Source organism: Choloepus didactylus, chromosome 6 (assembly GCF_015220235.1).
Source record: "Choloepus didactylus isolate mChoDid1 chromosome 6, mChoDid1.pri, whole genome shotgun sequence".
Lineage (NCBI taxonomy): Eukaryota > Metazoa > Chordata > Mammalia > Pilosa > Megalonychidae > Choloepus > Choloepus didactylus.
The window spans coordinates 133,364,880-133,386,308 of NC_051312.1; the positions used below are offsets into that span (position 1 = coordinate 133,364,880).

General features: G+C 42.4%; 1 protein-coding gene across 14 annotated transcripts in view; it reads left to right on the forward strand.

Moving 5' to 3' along the window:
- Nucleotides 1-388: 388 nt before the first annotated feature.
- Nucleotides 389-21,429, forward strand: part of CEP164 (centrosomal protein 164) — a 77,359-nt gene continuing 56,318 nt past the window's right edge. For 13 of the 14 annotated variants that reach the window (XR_005217584.1, XM_037841584.1, XM_037841591.1 and 10 more), the window contains exons 1-3: nucleotides 389-510; nucleotides 18,752-18,871; nucleotides 20,919-21,030. Coding sequence is in view for 13 of the 14 variants with exons in the window: in XM_037841584.1 (XP_037697512.1) it covers nucleotides 18,790-18,871; nucleotides 20,919-21,030 (194 nt within the window). In the remaining variant the exon portion in view is untranslated. Of the gene's footprint in view, nucleotides 511-575; nucleotides 874-18,751; nucleotides 18,872-20,918; nucleotides 21,031-21,429 lie in introns of those variants that run through there. The other variant, XM_037841585.1, reaches the window with a different exon arrangement.

Genomic DNA, 21,429 nt, shown 5'->3' on the forward strand with positions numbered 1-21,429 from the left:
TTATATTACATTCACATTTCTTTTGTTTATTAAAGGCTCAATGGATTGATTATTGATCAGTATATTATTCACCTGATATTAATCATGTGACTAACAAACGATGATCAGTCAATTGCCTAAGTTATTTTACGTTACTATAAATATTATAAATGGTCGTGCCTTTCTCGCGAAGAACTTCCCCTCATATCTAAATTCAGGGGTCTCTTAATTTAACCACTTAAGGACCGTCATCAGTTAGCTTAAACTACATCTCCCATCGTGCAACGGGAAATCCTGCGTTACGTAACAGGACCTATAACCAATCCTATGTCACAGCTCTCATGCCGCGACCTATTGGCTCCGGGTAGGGGCGGGACTCTGAGTTGCTAGGTAGTTATCCTTTCCGGAAGTGGTTGTTGGCTGCTGCAGGGCAACACCCCGGCGTCCCTGGAAGCGGGGAGCCGGGGTGGTGCTGGGGAAGCTGCGCAGAGCCCCGAGCCATCGCCCATAGCCTCCCGGGCTGGGAAACTGGTGAGGATCGCCTTTAGGGAGGGGTTTGGTGGCGGGGAAAGGAGGGAAACGGGAGAGTTAAGCGCACACTCGTGTGCCGACGAGGGGGATGTGCATGGATATGGGCGGGAACTCAGAGGGAAGAAGTGAAAAAGGAGCTTCCGGACGAGTGTGCATCTATTCAAAATCTCTCGTCCTCCCGTTCCTGAGTGGGCGGAAGGGGTCCTAGGCTTGGGGTGCTGGCGGATGAGCAAGCAGCGCGCCCGTGCGCAGGTGAAAGAGGTCATGGGCAACGAGTGAGAACTTGGCTGGGGCGCTCGTTTGTTCTATTCATAGTGTGTAAGGCCTGGCCTTCTGAACCTTGCTTGAACGCTTCTTTTGCGGGTAAGTTTCCCCAAATACGAATCCTGGGCTAGCTCACCCTTATGCTATATTTTGGCCCCCTGAGGAAGGTAAAAAGTTTTTTTTTTCCTTGCCTTAATTAAAAACATCTATCTTAAGTGCTTACTACTTCGAAATAAGTGACTGTATTAGCTCCTGACAAAAATCAAAATTACCTTCATCTGTAAAGGCTCTCCTCACTTGGCTTTTAGGACCTACTCTCCCGGTTTTCCTCTCAGCCCTCTTCAGCCGCCTTCCCAGGCCCCTCCTTTCGGCTCACCATACTCCATCCCTGGGTGATTTTTCACCTACAGTTTCAGTTACCATTATTCAACATTGACTCCCCAGACTACATTTCAATCCAGACCTCTTTCCTGAGCTCAGACGTACTTCCTGATCATCTCCAACTGTATGTGTCTTCAACCTTCCCTGGTTCTCCAGATATGTTCCTTCTCTTGTATTGCTTAACTCAGTGGACTCGTTCATGCCGCCAGCCAAATCTACACCTGGATTTCCATCTAATATATGTAGCTAACATTTGTTGGGCATGTTTTTTATTCTAGGCAGGATGCTAGGTGGGGCTTCCTATTGGGCAAAGCATAGAGGTGAACAGATAATCAGAATATACTGGTGGAAGTGCTCTGATTTTTCTCCTCCCTCCCCTTACTATGCTACATACATCAAGTCCTGTTATTCTGCTTTCTGATATCCCTAGAATCTGGCCCTTCCTTTCCATTCTCACAGCCACTGATACAGTTCATAATTTCTTGCCTATATTTTTATGATAACTCCTTAATTTTCTCTTTGCCTCTGTTTTTGCCCTCCTCTAATTGGTTCTTAATAGCTTTCAGAATGATTTTTCTAAAATACCCATCTGACCATGCCAGTCTCCATGGTGAAATCCTGTGATGGCTCATCATCGTGCAAAGGACACAGCCTCAAGTCCTTCCAAGTCCTTTATAATTTGCTCCTTGCCTTCCATTCTGGATCTCTCTCCCACCACTTTTCCCACCGTTCTTTGCACTGTGGTCATGTCAAAGTGGTTGAGAACTCAGGCTTTGGAATTAGATAGATGTGAGGGTGAACATGTTCACCTGGGCCATTTACTAGCTGTGAAACCTTGGACTGTTTTTTTTTTTTTTTAAACATGCTAAGCCTTAATTTCCTTATTTGAATAATGGGTGTAATTATATCCATCTCATAATGTGATGCGGTGAGATGAAGCATATTAAACTCTTGGTACAGTTCCTGGAACATGGAAAGTGTTCATTGAATATAGTTCTTTGCTTTTATAATTAATTCCCTGAACCCACCATACTCCTTCATGCTTCTTTGCCATTGGACTTGTGGTTCCTTCTTCTTTAATTACCTTACTTGCCTTCTTCTGGTGAGCTCCTACTTCTGCAAGTTCCGTTTCATTGGTCTTCTGCTTTATGATGCTTTCCCTGATCTTCCGAACACTGGTTGCCTTTACCTTTGTGTTGCATCATATTTTCTCTTGCTTCTCTTAATGGGCTTAACACATTTTCTGTAGTCATGTGTTTACTTGTTTGGCTTTCCAGCTGGGCTGTGCTCGAGTTCAGGGCCATGTGTAATGGGTTTGTAGCCCTAACGTGGCACAGCTCCTGGCCCCTGATAGGTGTTCAATAAATGGTTTTCCAAGGTCTGAATGACCTTAACTTACATTGGATGGTAAGTTGTCTGTCCTCTGGAGCAGTGTGGAATAAATCCTTTAGATACATGAATAATAATAATAATAATAATAATAATAATAATAATAGCTAACCTTTGTTGAGATCTTGCTACGTTTTAAATACTTTACATATACTGAATCGTTTAATACTCGCAACCCTTTGCTATAGCATTGTTGTTATGGATGAGGAAACTGAGGCAGAGAGAGGTTAAGTAACTTGCCCAAGGTTATTGAGCTAGTAAGCAGCAGAGTGGGATTCAAAACCAAGAGTGTTCCAAGGCCTGTGCCCATTACTATTGCACTGTCAACTCTGTTTTCTGCTTTCTTCCCTACACTTCCTCCAGTAAATCTTTTCTTTTCTGTAGTGAACATTCATTGTAGTTATTGGAGCAGAGTGGAAGACATAAATATGCAGGAAGCCTAATTACGCACATGAGTGTGTATACTCTGTTAGTGTACAGGTGTGTGTAACTTTGGCTATGCCAACAAAGTAGTGTTCACAGGAGAGCAACCACAATATCGAGTGATTGCGAAACAGTGACGTATACTGAATAGAAGGGAACTGGGAATATTTGTATTGGAGTAGAGAAGACCTGGCTTGCTCTTTGTAGGTCCAGAGGGAAGAACTGGACACACGAGGCTGTTTCTTAGAAATGAATTTTTGGCGTAATCTGAGAAAGACCTTTTAACAGTAAGAGTTATATAACTGTGGAATTGGCAATAACATCATTAATACTAGCTAAATTTACTTAACGTTTATTACATACCAGGGACTGTCCTAGGCACTTTACAACTACTGTCACATTTCATCCTCAAACAGCCTTTTGATGTAGATGATCATACCTTGAGTTATACACATGAGGTTATTGAGATTTAGAGAGGTACTTCAGGTCACACAGCTTGTGAGTGAGAGAGCTGGGATTTTCTTTTTTTTCACTCTATTAAATACCTATAATTATATTTTGCAAAGGATTACACATCCAGTGAATTCACTGATGATGCAAAGAATTTACATCCTCCCATACTGACAGATAAACACCCATGCATTCTCTAAGCACAAGACTTATATTCACAAATAACTTTTTGCTTAAAGACAACATTTCAATTAATGATCACAATGGGAATTTAGCATTTAATGCAAGCACTAATCTTATGTTACCAATAAAATCTAAGCAGTTATATCACAAAACCGGGGTTATATTCAGTGGACATACATTAATAATCTATACAACTGAACATTATACCGAAAAAGGAATTAAATACAAAATTTCCCCTTTATTTGTTGGTTTTCAAATACCATGGCACAGATTACAAAAAACAAAAAAACAAAAAAACTAAAAACAGATTTTAAATATTTTCACTAAAATGGCAGAAAAAAATTGAATAAGCCTTTGAAATTTTCATACTGGGCTGAAGATTGAAAACATCAATCTGGCTCCAATCTGTCAAAATTGATAGATAAATATTTACAGTGACTGGATAGGCTTTAATTATAATGATATTGGAGGACTAGTCCCTCCTATCAAAAGCCCTTTGGGGATTAATTTTCAATGCAAACATGAATTTATAAATATGATGGTAATATAAACTTGGAAACATACCATTTGAATCAGGACGGGGATGAAAAATAATACACAGCACTGTCCCCCTCCTCTCCATATAAAACTGAATTAAGAAGAGTTGAATGACTTTACCCTACTGCTTGGCATTCTTTTACAGATTATCTTTCACTAGGTGGCAAGGCAGGGGTCAAGCTCTGTTAACCTCCTTCTCTCGAATATAATTAGCAGAGCACCAAATTTGTGAACTGATGTGACAAGCCAAAATGCTGAACACACTTTTCAAACAACAGCAAACTTTTTATTTTTCCATTGTTACTTCTTTGTGCCAACTTGTTCTTGAAACTTATGTGGCTACTAATAAGAAAAGAATAGGGAAGCTCTGAACACATCTTGTACTTTTCATCAAGGCTAAAGTGCAAATCTGCATATCTCTGGTACTTTAAGAAGCAAAAACATCAAACACGTAATTAAGGATCTGAAATGACAGTAGAATAAAAAAAAAAAGAGAGGTCTCTTTAAATGCACACTTGAAGCCTATGTAAGACCAACATAATTTCTCTGTCTTCAGTGAAATCTGTAAATAAATGTTTGGATGCTCTTCCCCAGGGCTAGAAATTCCAAAATGATTACAAGAAAAAATGGAAAAAAATAACATTGCATGACAATGGGCATTCGTTCATGAAGAATGTCTTTTTTTTTTTTAATTAAAAAAAATTTTTTTAATTAAATTCAGTTTTATTGAAATGCATTCACATACCATACAATCATTCATGGTATACAATCCACTGTCCACAGTATGATAACATAGTTATGCGTTCATCACCACAATCTATCTCTGAACATTTTCCTTACATCAGAAAGAACCAGAACAAGAATAAAAAAATAAAAGTGAAAAAAGAACACCCAAATCATCCCCCCCATCCCATCCTATTTGTCTTTTAGTTTTTATCCCCATTTTTCTTTTTTTTAATCTTCATTTTATTGAGATATATTCACATACCATGCAGTCATACAAAACAAATCGTACATTCGATTGTTCACAGTACCATTACATAGTTGTACATTCATCACCTAAATCAATCCCTGACACCTTCATTAGCACACACACAAAAATAACAAGAATAATAATTAAAGTTAAAAAGAGCAATTGAAGTAAAAAAGAGCACTGGGTACCTTTGTCTGTTTGTTTGTTTGTTTCCTTCCCCTATTTTTCTACTCATCCATACACTAGATAAAGGGGGTGGGATCCACAAGGTCTTCACAATCACACTGTCACCCCTTGTAATCTACATTATTATTATTATTATTATTTAATTTATTTCATTTTTATTGAGATTGTTCAGATACCATACAATTATCCAAAGATCCAAAGTGTACAATCACTTGCCCCTGGGTACCCTCATACAGCTGTGCATCCATCACACTTAATTTTTGTTCAATTTTTAGAAACTTTTCATTACTCCAGACAAGAAATATAGTGAAAGATGAAAAAAGTAAAAAAGAAAAGGAAACTCTAATCCTCCCCTGTCCCTAACCAACCCCCCTCAATTGTTGACTCGTAGTATTGATATAGTACATTTGTTACTGTTTATGAAAAAATGTTGAAATACTACTAACTGTAGTATATAGTTTGTAATAGGTATATAGTTCTTCCCTATATGCCCCTCTATTATTAACTTCTAATTGTATTGTCATACATTTGTTCTGGTTCATGGAAGTGATTTCTAGTATTTGTACAGTTGATCATGGACATTGCCCACCATAGGATTCAGTTTTATACATTCCCATCTTTTGACCTCCAACTTTCCTTCTGGTGACATATATGACTCTGAGCTTCCCCTTTCCACCTCATTCACACACCATTCGGCGCTGTTAGTTATTCTCACATCTTGCTACCAACACCCCTGTTCATTTCCAGACATTTAAGTTCATCCTAATTGAACATTCTGCTCATACTAAGCAACCACTCCCCATTCTTAAGCCTCGTCCTATATCTTGGTACCTTATATTTCATGTCTGTGAGTTTACATATTATAATTAGTTCCTATCAGTGAGACCCTGCAATAATTGTCCTAATGTGTCTGGCTTATTTCACTCAGTATATTGCCCTTGAGGTTTTGTCATCAACCCATTTTTTTTTTAATATGGTTTTGTTCACTCACCATACATTCCATCCCAAGTAAATAATCGATGGTTCTCTGCATGGTCATACATTTATGTGTTCACCACCTTCACCACTATCTATATAAAAGCATCTACATTTCTTCCACAAGGCAGGAGGGAGAGTCAAAGAAGGTAGAGAGGCAAAAGAAAGAGGAAAAAAAAATGACAGCTAGGAAGCAGCAAAAGGAAAAATAACCTTAAATCAAAGTAGAATAAAGAATCAGACAATACCACCAATGTCAAGTGTCTAACATGCCTCCCCTATCCCCCCCCTCTTATCTGCATTCACCTTGGTATATCACCTTTGTTACATTAAAGAAGCATAATACAGTGATTCTATTAGTTACAGTCTCCAGTTTATGCTGATTGCATCCCTCCCCCAATGCCTCCCCATTTTTAATACCTTGCAAGGTTGACATTTGCTTGTTCTCCCTCATAAAAGACCTTGTTTGTACATTTTATCACAATTGTTGAATACTCTAGATTTCACCAAGTTACACAGTCCCAGTCTTTGTCTTTCCTCCTTTCTTCTGGTGTCTCACATGCTCCCCACCTTCCTCTCTCAACCGTATTCATAGTTACCTTTGTTCAGTGTACTTACATTGTTGTGCTACCATCTCCCAAAGTTGTGTTCCAGACCACGCACTCCTGTCTTCTATCACCCTGTAGTGCTCCCTTTAGTATTTCCTGTAGGACAGGTGTCTTGTTCACAAAGTCTCTCATTGTCTGTTTGTCAGAAAATATTTTGAGCTCTCCCTCATATTTGAAGGACAGCTTTGCTGGATATAGGATTCTTGGTTGGCGGTTTTTCTCTTTCAGTATCTTAAATATATCACACCACTTCCTTCTTGCCTCCATGGTTTCTGCTGAGAGATCCGCACATAGTCTTATTAAGCTTCCTTTGTATGTAATGGATCGCTTTTCTCTTGCTGCTTTCAGGATTCTCTCTTTGTCTTTGACGTTTGATAATCTGATTATTAAGTATCTTGGCGTAGGCCTCTTCATATCTCTTCTGTTTGGAGTACGCTGTGCTTCTTGGATCTGTAATTTTATGTCTTTCATAAGAGATGGGAAATTTTCATTAATTATTTCCTCTGTTATTGCTTCTGCCCCCTTTCCCTTCTCTTCTTCTTCTGGGACACCAATGATACATACATTATTGTACTTTGTTTCATCCTTGAGTTCCCGGAGACATTGCTCATATTTTTTCATTCTTTTCTCCATCTGCTCCTTTGCGTGTAGGCTTTCAGGTGTTTTGTTCTCCAGTTCCTGAGTGTTTTCTTCTGCCTCTTGAGATCTGCTGTTGTATGTTTCCATTGTCTTTCGTCTCTTGTGTTGTGCCTTTCATTTCCATAGATTCTACTAGTTGTTTTTTTGAACTTTTGATTTCTGCCGTATACATGCCCAGTGCTTCCTTTACAGCCTCTATCTCTTTTGCAATATCTTCTCTAAACTTTTTGAATTGATTTAGCATTAGTTGTTTAAATTCCTGTATCTCAGTTGAAGTGTACGTTTGTTCCTTTGACTGGGCCATAACTTTGTTTTTCTTAGTGTAGGTTGCAATTTTCTGTTGTCTAAGCATGGTTTCCTTGGTTATCCAAATCAGGTTTCCCAGACCAGAACAGGCTCAGGTCCCAGAGGGAAGAAATATTCAGTATCTGGTTTCCCTGAGGGTGTGTCTTAGAAAACTGCCCTTTGATGCCTCAGGTCACTGTGCTTTTCTGCCCAGCAGCTGATGCCTGTTAGCCTATAATTCTTGACTGGTGTGAGGCGGTGTGGCTGTGTTCCCCCAGGCTCTGGGGTCTGGTTCTGAATGGAAAGGGCCCCACCCCTTTTCTCCTAGAGAAGACAGACCCCTCAGGTGGAGGTCATTAGCATTTCAATGGTCTCCCTCTCTGCTTGTGCTGTCTCCACCCTTCCCAGAGTCACAGCCCTGGAAACTGAAAATGACTGGGGCTTTCTCCACTGAGCCAAAAAAGAAACAGATAGTCCCCTTCAGACCCAGTCCAAGGTGACCCTCCGGCTCTCCCAGGTCAGTCGTCACCCAAAGCCTCTGTCTGTTTTTTGGGGATGCGTACCTGTAGAGAGCAGTTCACACTCACTACTTAAAACCCCAGTTGGAGCTCAGCTGAGCTATATTCGCTTGCTGGGAGAGAGCTTCTCTCTGGCACCACGAGGCTTTGCAGCTCGGGCTATGGGGGAGGGGGTCTCACGACTTGGTTCCGCAGGTTTTACTTACAGATTTTATGCTGTGTTCTCGGGCATTCCTCCCAATTCAGGTTGGTGTATGATGAGTGGATGGTCTCGTTTGTCCCCCCGCAGTTATTCTGGATTATTTGCTAGTTGTTTCTGTTTTTTTGTAGTTGTTCCAGGGGGACTACTTAGTTTCCACTCCTCTCTATGCAGCCATCTTGCCCTCCTTAATCTACATTATTATATAATTGTCTTCAGGAGTCCAGACTGCTGGGTTGGAGTTTGGTAGTTCCAGGTATTTACTTCTCGCTATTCCAATACATTAAAACCTAAGACGTAGTATCTACATAATGCGTAAGAATGTCCACCAGAGTGACCTCTCGACTCCATTTGAAATCTCTCAGCCACTGAAACTATTTCGTCTCATTTTGCATCCCCCATTTGGTCAAGAAGATAACTCTCAGTCCCATGATGCCAGGTCCACGTTCATCCCCGGGAGTCATATTCTGCATTGCCAGGGAGATTTACAACCCTGGGAGTCGGGTCCCATGTAAGGGGGAGGGCAGCGAGTTCACCTGTCGAGATGGCTCAGTTAGAGAGAGGGCCACATCTGAGCAACAAAGAGGTACTCAGGGGGAGACTCTTAGGCACAATTATATGCAAGTTTAGCCTCTCCTTTGCAGTAAGGAGCTTCATAAGGGCATGTCCCATGATCGAGGGCTCAGCACATCAAACCACCAGTCCCAGTGTTTGTGACAACATCAACACCAGTCCAGGTGAGGAAGTCCAACACATCCGCACCTTCCCTCAGATCCTCGGGGCTGGGGCGGAGGAGGCTGTAAGTATATTTTTTATTATCTGCCCAAATTACTCTGGGATGTGTCACTATTTCACTCCGGCCTATACTAACCTACCGTATCTCACTTCCTATTCAAAGTTCCATGCAATTGTGGTGTTTGAACAAATCGACTGTAGAGTTGTACCGTTTAGAAAATTTAGATCCTGTACCAAATAGATATCTATTCCCTTGGTCTCATATATGAAGTTTTAAAACACAATCAGTTTCAACCTTTACCCTTTGGCCTGGCTTGCCCTGGTCTTAACCAGACCTGCTTCATTCATATAACTAATTGAAGTCTGGGCTCTTTTTCAGCTTTTTTTTTTTTTTTTTTTTTTTGACAGTGGCTATATGCACTAATACTGACATTCATATCTGCCAAGCTCTAGCTCTGAGTTTCAGGTATCTCAGAGATATGCATTGTTCCAGAGACCAATCAGGTTATACGCTAAGGGATCAGTATCTAAAAGTTTAGAGATAGGCATTACAATTCAGGGATAGAGTTAACTGCTGTAAGAGCTTACAATCTAGGGACTATTACAATAATTATGTCCACGTTAGGCTATGTTCTATGATTTAATTCTGAGTTTACACATTGTAGTTAGTCCATATTTGTGAGGCATTAAAGTGTTTGCCTTTATTTCTGGTGTATTTCACTCAAATACTGTGTACAGAATCCATTCATCTCGTTGCGTGTCTCACAGCTTCACTCCTCCTTGTAGTTGCTCAATGTTCCACTGTATGCGTACACCACAGTACACCATTCCATTCTTCAGTCAGTGTACCCTTAGGTCATCTGCACCCTTTGCAAATCATGATTACTGCCTCCATGAACACCAGTTTGCAAATGTCCATTCATGTCTCTGCTCTCAGATCTTCAAATGACATACCCCATAATGAGGCTGCAGGACCTTTTGGTCCCCACATACTTAACTTTTTGTGGAACAACCACACTGACCTTCAGAAAGGCTACACCATTCTACCTGCTCATCAACAGTAGATAGGTACATCCCTCTCACCATGTTTTCTCCAACACTTTTACTCCTATATATGTATTTTCCTACAATTTTATAGAGTTATATTCACATACCATACATTTATCCACAGTGTACAATCAGTTGTTCATGGTATCATCATAAAGTTGTACATTTATCACCACAATCAGCACTTGAACATATTGTTACTACAAGAAAAAATTTTTTTTTTTTTAGCAATTAAAAAAATGATAAAAAGAAAAATAACATGTCATACAATACAATATACTAGTAAGGACAGCAAATAACACCACTACCAAGAATCCCATATTCCTCCCCTATATTCCCCTCTCATGTACATTTAACATTGGCATATTGCCTTTGTTACATTTAATGAAGGTATATTACAGTGTTACTGTTGACCATAGACTCCAGTTTGCTTTGATTATGTTTTTTCCTGAATACTATCCCTTTTTCAACTCTCTACATGGTTGACGTTCATTTGAAATCTGTAAATAAATGTTTGGATGCTCTTCCCCAGGACTAGAAATTCCAAAATGATTACAAGAAAAAATGGAAAAAAATAACATTGCATGACAATGGGCATTCGTTCATAAAGAATGTCTTTTTAAAATGAGATATTTAGGAAGGAAATACCATGAAATTAATAATACTATAAGAATTTTTTTTCCTAAGTTTCAGAGGTTAACTTTATTTCAGAGCAGCTAATAAACCAATTTCCAAAGAAGTTTTTTGAAAACATTGCAAATTTAAAAAGGTTTAGAACAAATTTCTTTATATAACTTCAGGTAACAAGACTTTCTTTGACTTGCAAACTATCTTAAAAGGAATGGAAGACTTAACAAAATGACAAAATCAAGGACATTATCACAGCTCTGATCTCAGTGAACTCAAGTATAAACAACAATAATCCCATTTTTCCCTGCAATTACAACAGGATCTAGAGTGAAATGCCCTCAAACCATTAATTTCGGTGAATATATTCATCTACTAATGCTGCACTTACTCAATTTTATGCATTTGGTTTGGAAATGTGATAGTTAACTAGCAGTTTTAATCTACAACTGCTTTGAGATTTCTGAAATCCATAAAGTAGCTAATGTTATCTGCTCTAAAAATCCTAATATTTAAAATCATCGTAGCCCTCTGCATGCCACAGTGACAGATACCTAAGGCCAACTTAAAAAGAAAAACAACATACTATTTCAATGAGAGCAACAACATAATGATGCATACATAAAATGGGCTATACAGTGAATTTTTGTGAAGCAGTACCCGCTTGTCATAGGCATAATGAAAGAAGATTAATCTTTCTTACACATTAATTTTATTAGCAGTAAATATGATCAGCAGCCAAACTTTTGAATGGTTGTGACTCTCACTTCAATTCTCTAAAAAGTCACATACATTTTCAATCTGGAGGGCTAACAGGCCTTCTTTGTACAATTGGAAGACTACACAGACAGATGACTTAAAATGTCTATAAGTCTGATGTACTCTAAATGTTAAAGAATAAATGGAATTCTTAGCAAAAAGACTTGCATACTCAAGAGAGAACTATTTTGTACACAAAAAGCTTACCAAGAACAAGACTGTGGCTCAAAATCCACTTTTCTAAATATATTTTCCATACAAAATAACTTCAAGATATAGTTAGTAATTTCTTGTACAGTACTCTATTTAAACAAGAATTGATAAAATATTAAATGTGTGAAAACTGCAACACCACAAAGATTGAGCCATTTTACTAGTGTAATCAAACATTAGAACAATCTTTTAACAGGCAAGCAAAATAAGAGAATTGTTTTTAAGCACAGTAAATTTGAGCCTTGGTCTTCATGAAGATACTGTAGTTTATATAGGAAACTGTAATTATAGAAGACTCCAGAGGGAAAAAAGTCACAATAAATATTATTTAACTTTCTGTAGGCCTAAAAAACTTTGAAGGAAGAAGGAGGATGGCCAACTGAATTTTCACTTAAGAATAAAAAATTATGAAAAATTCCTGGGTCAAAAAAAGGTTCTAAATAGAACCATACTCTTTGAAAATACACAATTTAGATAGATTTTTTTTTTAAAGGAAAAATTGCAGTCCCTTCCAAAAAAGAAATCTTAAGAGGAAAAGATTCTAATAGTGTAAACGAGTCTGACTCAGAAAGAAAACTGAACAGCATACCCAAAATTCTGTCCATAAAAGTAATGACGGTACATCTTTAATATTAAAGAAATAGGCTATAATAAAGTTCATTCTCAGAATTGTTTTTAGGAACCTTATTTGTGCTCCTTTGTGGTGCGTATTAAAGTTCCATGGGTTAGTTCACTTTCCAGTATTTCTCCCTGACCAATTCCAAAGGAAAACAGCCATTTAATGCAGAGAACTGGCCATTGGCTGTTACGACAGTAGTGTACTGCTTCTCATGGGCTGTACCAAGGTTCATCTGATTTGATTGATGCTCCTTTTCTCCGAAGTTCTTCTAAAGCTAACCTCACAGCCAGATATTTGGATAAGTGATCAATAGGTGATATCTATATAGCGCATAGGAATACCCTCCACAGTGACCTCTCGATTCCATTTGAAATCTCTCAGCCACAGGAACCCTATTTTGCTTCGTCTCTCTTCTCCCTTTTGGTCAAGAAGATCCTCTCAATCCCACAGTGCAGGGTCCAGGCTCATCCCCAGGAATCATTTCCTGCATTGCCAGGGGGATTCACACCCCTGGGAGTCATGTCCCACGTAGTGGGGAGGGCGGTGAGTTCACCTGCTGAGTGGGCTTAGAGAGGGAGCCACATCTGAGCAACAAAGAGGCTCTCTGGGGGGGGGACTCCTAGGCACAATTATAAGTGGGCTTATCCTCTGCTTTACAGCAACTAGCCTCACAGAGGAAAGCCCTGAGATCAAGGGCTTGGCCCACTAAATTGGCATTCCTCAATGTTTGCAGGAAAATCAGCAATAGCCCAAGTGGGGAAGTCCAACACTTCTGCGTTTCTCCCCAGCTCCTCAGGGGTCCCTGCAAATACAGTTGTGCTCTCTGCCCGTATCATCCTGGGATGCGTCAGGATTTCACCCCAGCCCGTTACAAACTCACCAAATCCCACTTCCCATTCATCAGTCCCTGCACCTATGGTGTTCAAACAAACTGATCATACAAGTTTAATTGCCTAGTGTGCTACCCGCTCAAAATTCTTGAGAAGAGGGGAAGCTGGCTTGACCTGTGTTGTGTGGAGAGTGGGAAGGAGCGCGTGAAGGGGTGGAGGCACGGGGAGACCTGTGGCTCAAGGGGAGAGAGCTGGGATTTGAGTCCAGGTCTTTTTGGCCCCAAAGGATGTGCTTTGCCCACTATGCCATCTGGCACTTAAAACATGGAGAAGAAAAGTTTATCATGGGAAGAGAGGTTAGACCAAAGCTGCTGTGGACTCTTGAGATTCCTTGGTTCTATGTTAATGGTTTGTAGGAGTGACCCAGCTCCTCCAGTTTACATAGACCTACTTTAGGCTTGGTTGTAAAATGGAGAGTAAGAAGGCATGGCCCTCAGGACTTAGGACAGGAGAGGTGGAACATGTGCTCATGAAAAAAGTCATGTTCAGAGTCATATGCCCATAAACAAGTGAAAACTGTGTCCTTGGTGCTGAAGTGGTTATGAGTTGTCAGGAGAAGATAAGGTTAGCTAGGGAAGGCTTCCGGAGGAGGTATATCAATCACACATCATTGCTTCTTCACTAGATTCTGGGATGGACAGGAGATGGGCAAGTGAGGTTGGATGCCCCCTCCTCCACAACTCGATGGCCCATAGTGGGTCTCAGGCCTGGTGGCAAGTAGCTTTCATCAGGTTTCATCCGATCCTTTGGTAACTGCTGCATGGTTCTGATGCCATGGCTAGCCGCAGTTGACTAGTGAGTCCATCATGGTCACAGGCTTGGAGGAAGGTGCTAAGGTGCATCCTGTGTGCCTGCTTTCTCAGACTTCTTGTTTTTTCCATTTTCCTACCCTCGTCCAAGTCACCATCACCTCTCACCAAGACCGTCTCCTGGTTTTCTACCTGGGCTCCCTGTGTCCACTCTGATTTTCTTCCTTTCAGTCTGGCTTCTGTTCCAGTATGTGTTCCAGCAGCTGCCAGAGTGATCTTTTCAAAGTTTCTATCTGGAAAAACCCTTTCCTGGCTTGCAGCTCTCTTACAAGAAAGGCCACGTCCTCGGCCTGGCCTGGCTCCTGCCTGCCTGCCCAGCATCATCTCCCTCCAGGCTGCTTCCTGCTTGGTGGTGTTCCCTGTTGAAGGGCTTTGCACCTGTTGCTGCCTCTGTTAGACCAGTTTTTCCTTCTCTTTGTCCAGTGAATACCTGCTCATTCTTCTGTTCTCAGCAGAGGCATCATCTAAATTAGGTTCTTTTCCTTCAGTTTTCTTACTTCATTTGTAATTATACATTTATTTGTGACTCTATGATTGGTATGTCTTCAGGAGATTAGCAACTGAATCTGTTTTTAATCACCATCTTATCTACAGTGCCTGGCAGCAACCTTAGCACTTAGTAGGTGCTCGATAAATATTTCTTGAATATGTAAGTGGTCTCCAGTAGCTATTAAATAAATATGACTAGGGGCTGGGGGATGAAGGGAATGGGGAGTTATTGCTTAATGGGTACAGAGTTTCTCTTTGAGGTGATGAAAAGGTTTGGGTAATGGATGGTGGTGATGGCGGCACAGCTTTGTGAATGTAATTAATACCACTTAGTTGTGTGCTTGAAGGTGGTTAAAATGGGTAATTTTGAGTTGTATACATGTTTATATGTTACAGTAAAAAGTTAAGAATTTATGATTTCTCTTCCGACCTTACTCTTTCCTATAATTCTTGGCCTTTTTGGCCTTGTCCTTGCCCACATCTTTTTTTTTTAAATGAAATTTTATTGAGATATATTCATACACCATATAATCCATGCAAAGTGTACAATCAGTGGCTTGCAGTATCATCATATAGTTTTGCATTCGTTGCCACAATCAATTTTAGAACATTTTTCATTACTCTAAAATAAAGAAAAAAATACAAATAAAAAAGATACTCAAAACATCCCGTACCCCTTATCCACCCTTATTATTTATATATATATATATTTTGTCTTTATTTTATTACTCATTTGCCTGTACACTGGATAAGGGAGTGTCAGTCACAAGGTTTTCACAATCACATGGTCATATAATAAAAGCTGTATAGTTATACAGTCATCATCAAGAATCAAGTATACTGGATTACCATGCAAGCAGATTCAGGTATTTCCTTCTAGCTGTTCAGTACACAAGAAACTAAAAAGGGATATCATTTATTGCATAAGCATAATCTCCAGAGTGACCACTCAACTCTGTTTGAAATCTCTCAGCCACTGATACTTTATTTTGTTTCATTTCTTTTCCCCTTTTGGTCCAAAAAGGCTTTCTCAATCCCACGATGCCAGGACCAGGCAAGTCATGTCCCACGGTGCTAGGGGTTCTCACACCCCTGTCACCCACATCTTTTTGAAGCTAGGTAAGGCAAGGAAAGAAGGTGGGATATGGCTCGCCAAAAAATATGCTTGAAATTTGGATGATCAATGAATTCAGATTTAATATACAAAAAATATAAAATGTATTAAATAATTAAATATAGATAATTATTTATGGCTAATTAGGCTTTTGGCCATGAAGACAGAGATTGTATCTGCCTTATTCTTTCTGGAGCTGGGATGAGGCCAGGGATAGGTAACATTTTTCAAGTGAAGAATTTTTCAAATGTTTTCCAGGTAGTTAGCCTCAAGCTTGGTACACATGTGTTGGGCCGTATTATGCCCACCGGACTGATGTTTGGGCCAATCTTGGCTCCTCCCTCCCCATGCAGCCTCTCCCTTTCCTCCTCTCCCTCCCTAAGGGGATTAAAGATTCAGGTGAGTCCTCAGGCCCCCCCGGCAGCCGCCACAGCGAAAGCCCTGGTTCCATGCTGCCTTTTGAGCCAGTTAGGCCCTACCCATCTCTAGTGGTGTGTTTAGCGGCCTGAACACCACGCAGGCAGGACGTATGGTTCTACTTAGAGTAGGGAGCGGATTCCCACCACAGCTTATGCGCTGCAGGGAAGAATCCTTTTTCCTTCGGTCTTTTCTTCCTGAGGTTAGAACTTACCACTTGGGGGGGTCATTATGGGAATGAGGGGGCAGGGTCTGGCTCCCTTGGGGTCCAGTGGACTGACAGAGGGAACAATGTCTTGTGAGTCCTAAAGCAGGACACCCTCCTTGGCCATCCCTCAGCTGTCCTGGCACAGAGAGGATCCTGGTACGGTCCTTGAGAGACCCTTTGTCATTTGTCAGGGGTCCCTCTGTAGGGATCTTGGAACAGCGCCAGGGTCACCAGGTGCAGCCATTGCTGAGCACTCATCATAGGCCAGGTGCCGGCTTCTTTTTGATGACAGGGTATCCCTGCTCATTTACCCTGCGTGAAGGGGGCTGTTTCGTGCTCACTGCTCCAGGTGGTGCAGTGACAGCTTCTGAAGAAATGGGTACAGGAGAGGTCAGGGCCTGCTGCTCTGAACTCCTGATGGCTGCACCTGCTGTTCCTGACTCCTCTCAGTTGGAGGAAAACACTCGGAGTAGGGTTACCCACGGCAGCCGTTTTAAATGCTGACCTGTCTCTGCTTCTTTGGGCCTCAGCGTGGGAGCTGCCCAAGGAGGGGGCATTGGTGTAACCTGGGGTCCTGAGGTGGGTGTGGGGTTGGGGTGGGGAGAGGAGCAGTTCCAGAATGGCACCAGCTCATCATTTGAAGAACTTGCCCACCCCCGACCCCATCCTGAAGCCAGAAACCTTGGATTTGGGCTGGACTCCTCCCACTCTGCACCCGCATGCCCTTTTTCTGTCCTATAACATCACTCTGCCCCTCATATCAATCCCCTTTCCTCCATTCCCACAGTTCCTGCTCTCGTTTGAGCTCTCATCATCTTTTGCCTGGATGACAGCCTCCTTAGTGGTTTTCCTGATACCAGTCTTTCATTTCTCTCAGATCCAGCCATGAATCCTGCCAGAATACTCGTCCTAAAAAAAAAAATAAAGACCAATCTGTATCCCTTTTCCTCACCTAAGCCCTCAGCAACTCCTCTTTGCTGCATGGCACTCTTAAGTTTGTTTAGAACAGTCTTCAAGGTTCTCTGTGACCAGCCCTGACCTGACTTCCCCCTCCGCACCTGCTGTGCACACTGCTCTCTGGCACACCAGAGTTCCTTGTCTGCATACGTGGATCCCTCTGTCTAGAATGACTTTCTCCACTCTTGGAACTATTGGCAGCCTGAGAAAGCCTTCCTTCATCCCTTTGGTGGGACTCTGTTACTCCTGTTTGAGTACTCCGAGAGCAGGAGTACAGTTTGTTCTCTTCTGAAGTTCTGTGTGCTGCCTCCACTTGGCTGTAAGCTCCCTGAGGGTATTGTTGAACGTAAATTGGGATGTGCAAATAAGGACAAGTGTTGAGACCCTGTGGCTGTGCACCAGGGTGTGTGGTGTATGGGAGTGTGTGTGCTGCTGGTAGCTTTGGTGTTACTATGGTTTTTTAGTCCGAGCATGCTGACATGTGTTTGTGTGTGTGTGTCTCCAATACTGTGAATTTTTTCTCCTTTTTGTCTGTGTGTTGGGGGGTGGGGTAGGATATGAAGTCAAACTCTTGAGAGAGCCAGACTTCCAGATATTTTGTGCTTCACTGAGTGTTGAGCAGGCCTTTAGGGGAGAGCCCTCAAGAAACTTTCCCAGGTGCAGGGCCTGTCAGGCCTGAGTTCTCAGTTGCTGGTCCCACCCTCTGCTTTCCCTGCCCCCTGGAGAGTTCGGGCTAGAGTGGCTGGCAGAGTCTGGTCTGACCCAGGGCTTCCCTGACCCAGCTCAGAACTTTCCCTCTTCTACGGTGGGTCACTGATTGTTGCAGCCCACGAGGGCCATGCCAGTCCAGAGGCCAAAGAAGACAACGAGCATTTTCTGACACATGAACTTTTATTCAGGGCTTACTTACAGGGTGAGAAGTCATGGAGAGATCATGATGGCGCTCTCAGGATGGGCAGGCATCGCACTCACAGGAAAGTCGACCGCGCGATGCAAAAAGGACAAAGCCTTTTATAAGGGTTTAAGACAAAGGCCTTCCTAAGGGTGGGGGGAGCATAGATGCAGGAACAGGTCACTGTGACCTGGGCGGTGGTGCAGGAAGGACTAGAATAACACTTGAGCAATTACATTTTGCTCTTTTCGTGAGACTAAGAGCCTCTCACTTCCTGCCTGCTTCCCATAAAGTTACATTTTAAGGTCAATTTACCCTTTTTCTCTTTACTGGCTTAGAAAGACAATAGGTTCAACATTTAGCTGCTTAGGTCATGCAGACTGCTGTGCACCAAAGATCTACAGGCCTGTTTTGCTCAGGCCACAGGTTGCCACACTGATCTTCCTTTTGGACAGGCATGTCTGGGATCTAGGAGTTTGAGCCCAGAGCAAACATGGCCGGACGACCCATTCGCATAGGGGACCAGCTGGTTCTGGAAGAGGATTATGATGAGACCTACATTCCCAGTGAGCAAGGTAAGAGGCCTGGGTACAGTATCTGTAGGGTATTGTAATAGTTCTTTGAGGGCAGCGGCTATGTCAAATTTATTAATTTTTTGCCATTGCCAAGTGTGGTACATGCACGTGGCTGCTCAGTATATTTAGATTAGTTCAGGGCTTGGCAAACTCTAGCCCTTGGACCTCAACTGGCCCATTACCTGCTTTTAATACTGAAGTTTTATTGGAAAACAGCCACACTTATTTGTTTATTTATTGTTTTAGACTTCATGCTGTAATGGAAGTGTTAAGTACTGTGATGGAGACAATATGACCCACAAAGCCTAAAATATTTGCTCTCTGACCCTTTACAGAAAAAGTTTGCCAAACCCTGGGTTAGATCAATGGCTGGTTTTGAATGAGAGTATGGTAGGGAGATAACCTGAAATAGAGTGTGTTCTGAGGCCAGGGAAAATCCAATTTCTTAAGAAGAAAGTAAGGCAGTTTTTTTTTTTTTTTAAATAACAACAATAACATTATGAATAACGATGATAACATAACTTATTGAATACTCCTATGTGCCAGTCCCTATTCTGAGAACTGCATATATATTAACCTTTTCAACCCTTACAACAGCTTCCTGAGTTAGGTATTATTATTTTTATCCCCATTTTACAGCTGGAGAAACCAAGGCACAGAAAGGTTAAGCCTTCTCTCAGCTTCCATTGCTCACAGTACACATCTTTGTTAAAGCACGTATCACCTGCCTTTGTATTCTGTGTGTTTTTAAGGTCCTCAGGGGGTTTAGACATCTGTAGTTGTTCAATACATGCTTATTGAATGAGTGATTAGTGCGGGTGACTGAGCTTGTACCTCGACTTACCAGGCCTGGGCCAGGGGACCTGATATCACCCCCTGGGGAGGGTAGTAGGTACGGGCGTTAGTGCCCTCTGCAGCCCCCCCGAGCCTGGGGAGCGAGGTCGAGGCGGCTCCCTTTTCCTCACCCAAAATGCCACTGGCAGGGGAGGCTTGCCGGAGGAAACCGCCCTTCCCCCAACCGCCCTTTCCCCCACTTCCTTATCTTGCCCGTACACTCCCCGTTGCCAATGCAATTCCCATCACCACCAGTGCGCATACATTGTTGCCAGACACCGTTGCCAGAGCAACTCCTGCACCTTTTAGAACAACCTCCGTGCCCTCTTAGAACCAATCCTAACCTCCGCACCCTCTCAAAACCAATCCTAGCCTTTATCCCCTCAGCATTGGCTTGTAACAACCCCCGCCCTCTATGCCAGCCCATATAACCTGTGCTCACCCCGGAATAAAAGTCCTTTTGTTCTACCCTTACTGGAAGAAGAGTGTCTTATCTTTCCCTTCTCGCCGCCCTCCACACCTTGCACGCCTCCCGCCGGGGACCTGGCCAAGTCCCCCGCCTCGCCCTCGCCTCCGGGAAAGAGCCCCCGCCGCCGGTACCCTCAGAGCAACGCCGATAGCCGAGGGTTCAGCAACCGGCCCCCCCCCCCCCCCTCAGACGAATCAACTGCGACCGCAGATTAGTACTTTTGCAAATCTCGGGAGAACCTCCATCCCTCTGGTGAGGCTGCCCTCATCCTGGGTGATCTGGCCGAGGCCGTTGGAGTTCTTCCCGAGGCCCCTGCCTCACTGAAGTCTTAGCTTATTTTTCTGCTTTTATTTTACTAGACCTCAGGTTATATTCTTAGAGTACAGAGATAGGATTTGCTTTTGACCCAGGTGATCTTTTTAAGCAGGCAAGTTTGGGAGACACAGATCTGTACATCCTGCTCAATCAGCTTTCCCAGGATCAGGGATAAGCCAGTTGACAGCTATGTGGCCCTAACTCCAACCACAGTTAACCTTCTAACCTATCAGCTTCAGGTGTATCATTTATGAACTGTGATTGAAGAAAAAAAATTACATATGTTTATTGTTTGTCTTTAGACAAATAATACCTGCTCTTAGAATAAAATTTGGAAAGTAAGAAAAAGAAGTTGATTGTGATTTTTAATTCTTTCCAACCGCTCCCTGTCTCTCTTACCTTCCCCACCCTCTTTGTGTCTCCTTGCAGAAATTCTTGAATTTGCCAAAGAGATTGGTATTGATCCCATCAAGGAACCAGAATTGATGTGGCTGGCGCGGGAGGGCATTGTGGCCCCGCTGCCCATGGAGTGGAAACCGTGGTAAGTCAGCATGGAGCATGGGAGCCTGGCACTGGACATCACATCTAGCCCATCCTGCCCAGGCTCAGGGGCAGCCACGTGCCATTCCTCTGCTAGGCTGCCTGACCATAAGCTGACTTGATGGTTCCTGTGGTGGGGTTCAGAACACGTGTTTGGAAGCTGCTGCCCAGGTCAGGTTCTCCAGCACCAGCATGGATTTTGGACGTGCTAAGGAGGTGTCATTGATACTGAGAATGACAAACCACATCTTTCCCCTGTCCCGAATGGAGGCTGACACAAAGAGGTTTGTGATGAAGCTATACAGGCCGGCAAAGGGCTTTGGCCTCCCTTGGCAGCCCACTCTCGCTCTGCCATCCCTGAGTTTGTGAAACCTATTTATGAAAAGGTTCATCTTTGTGA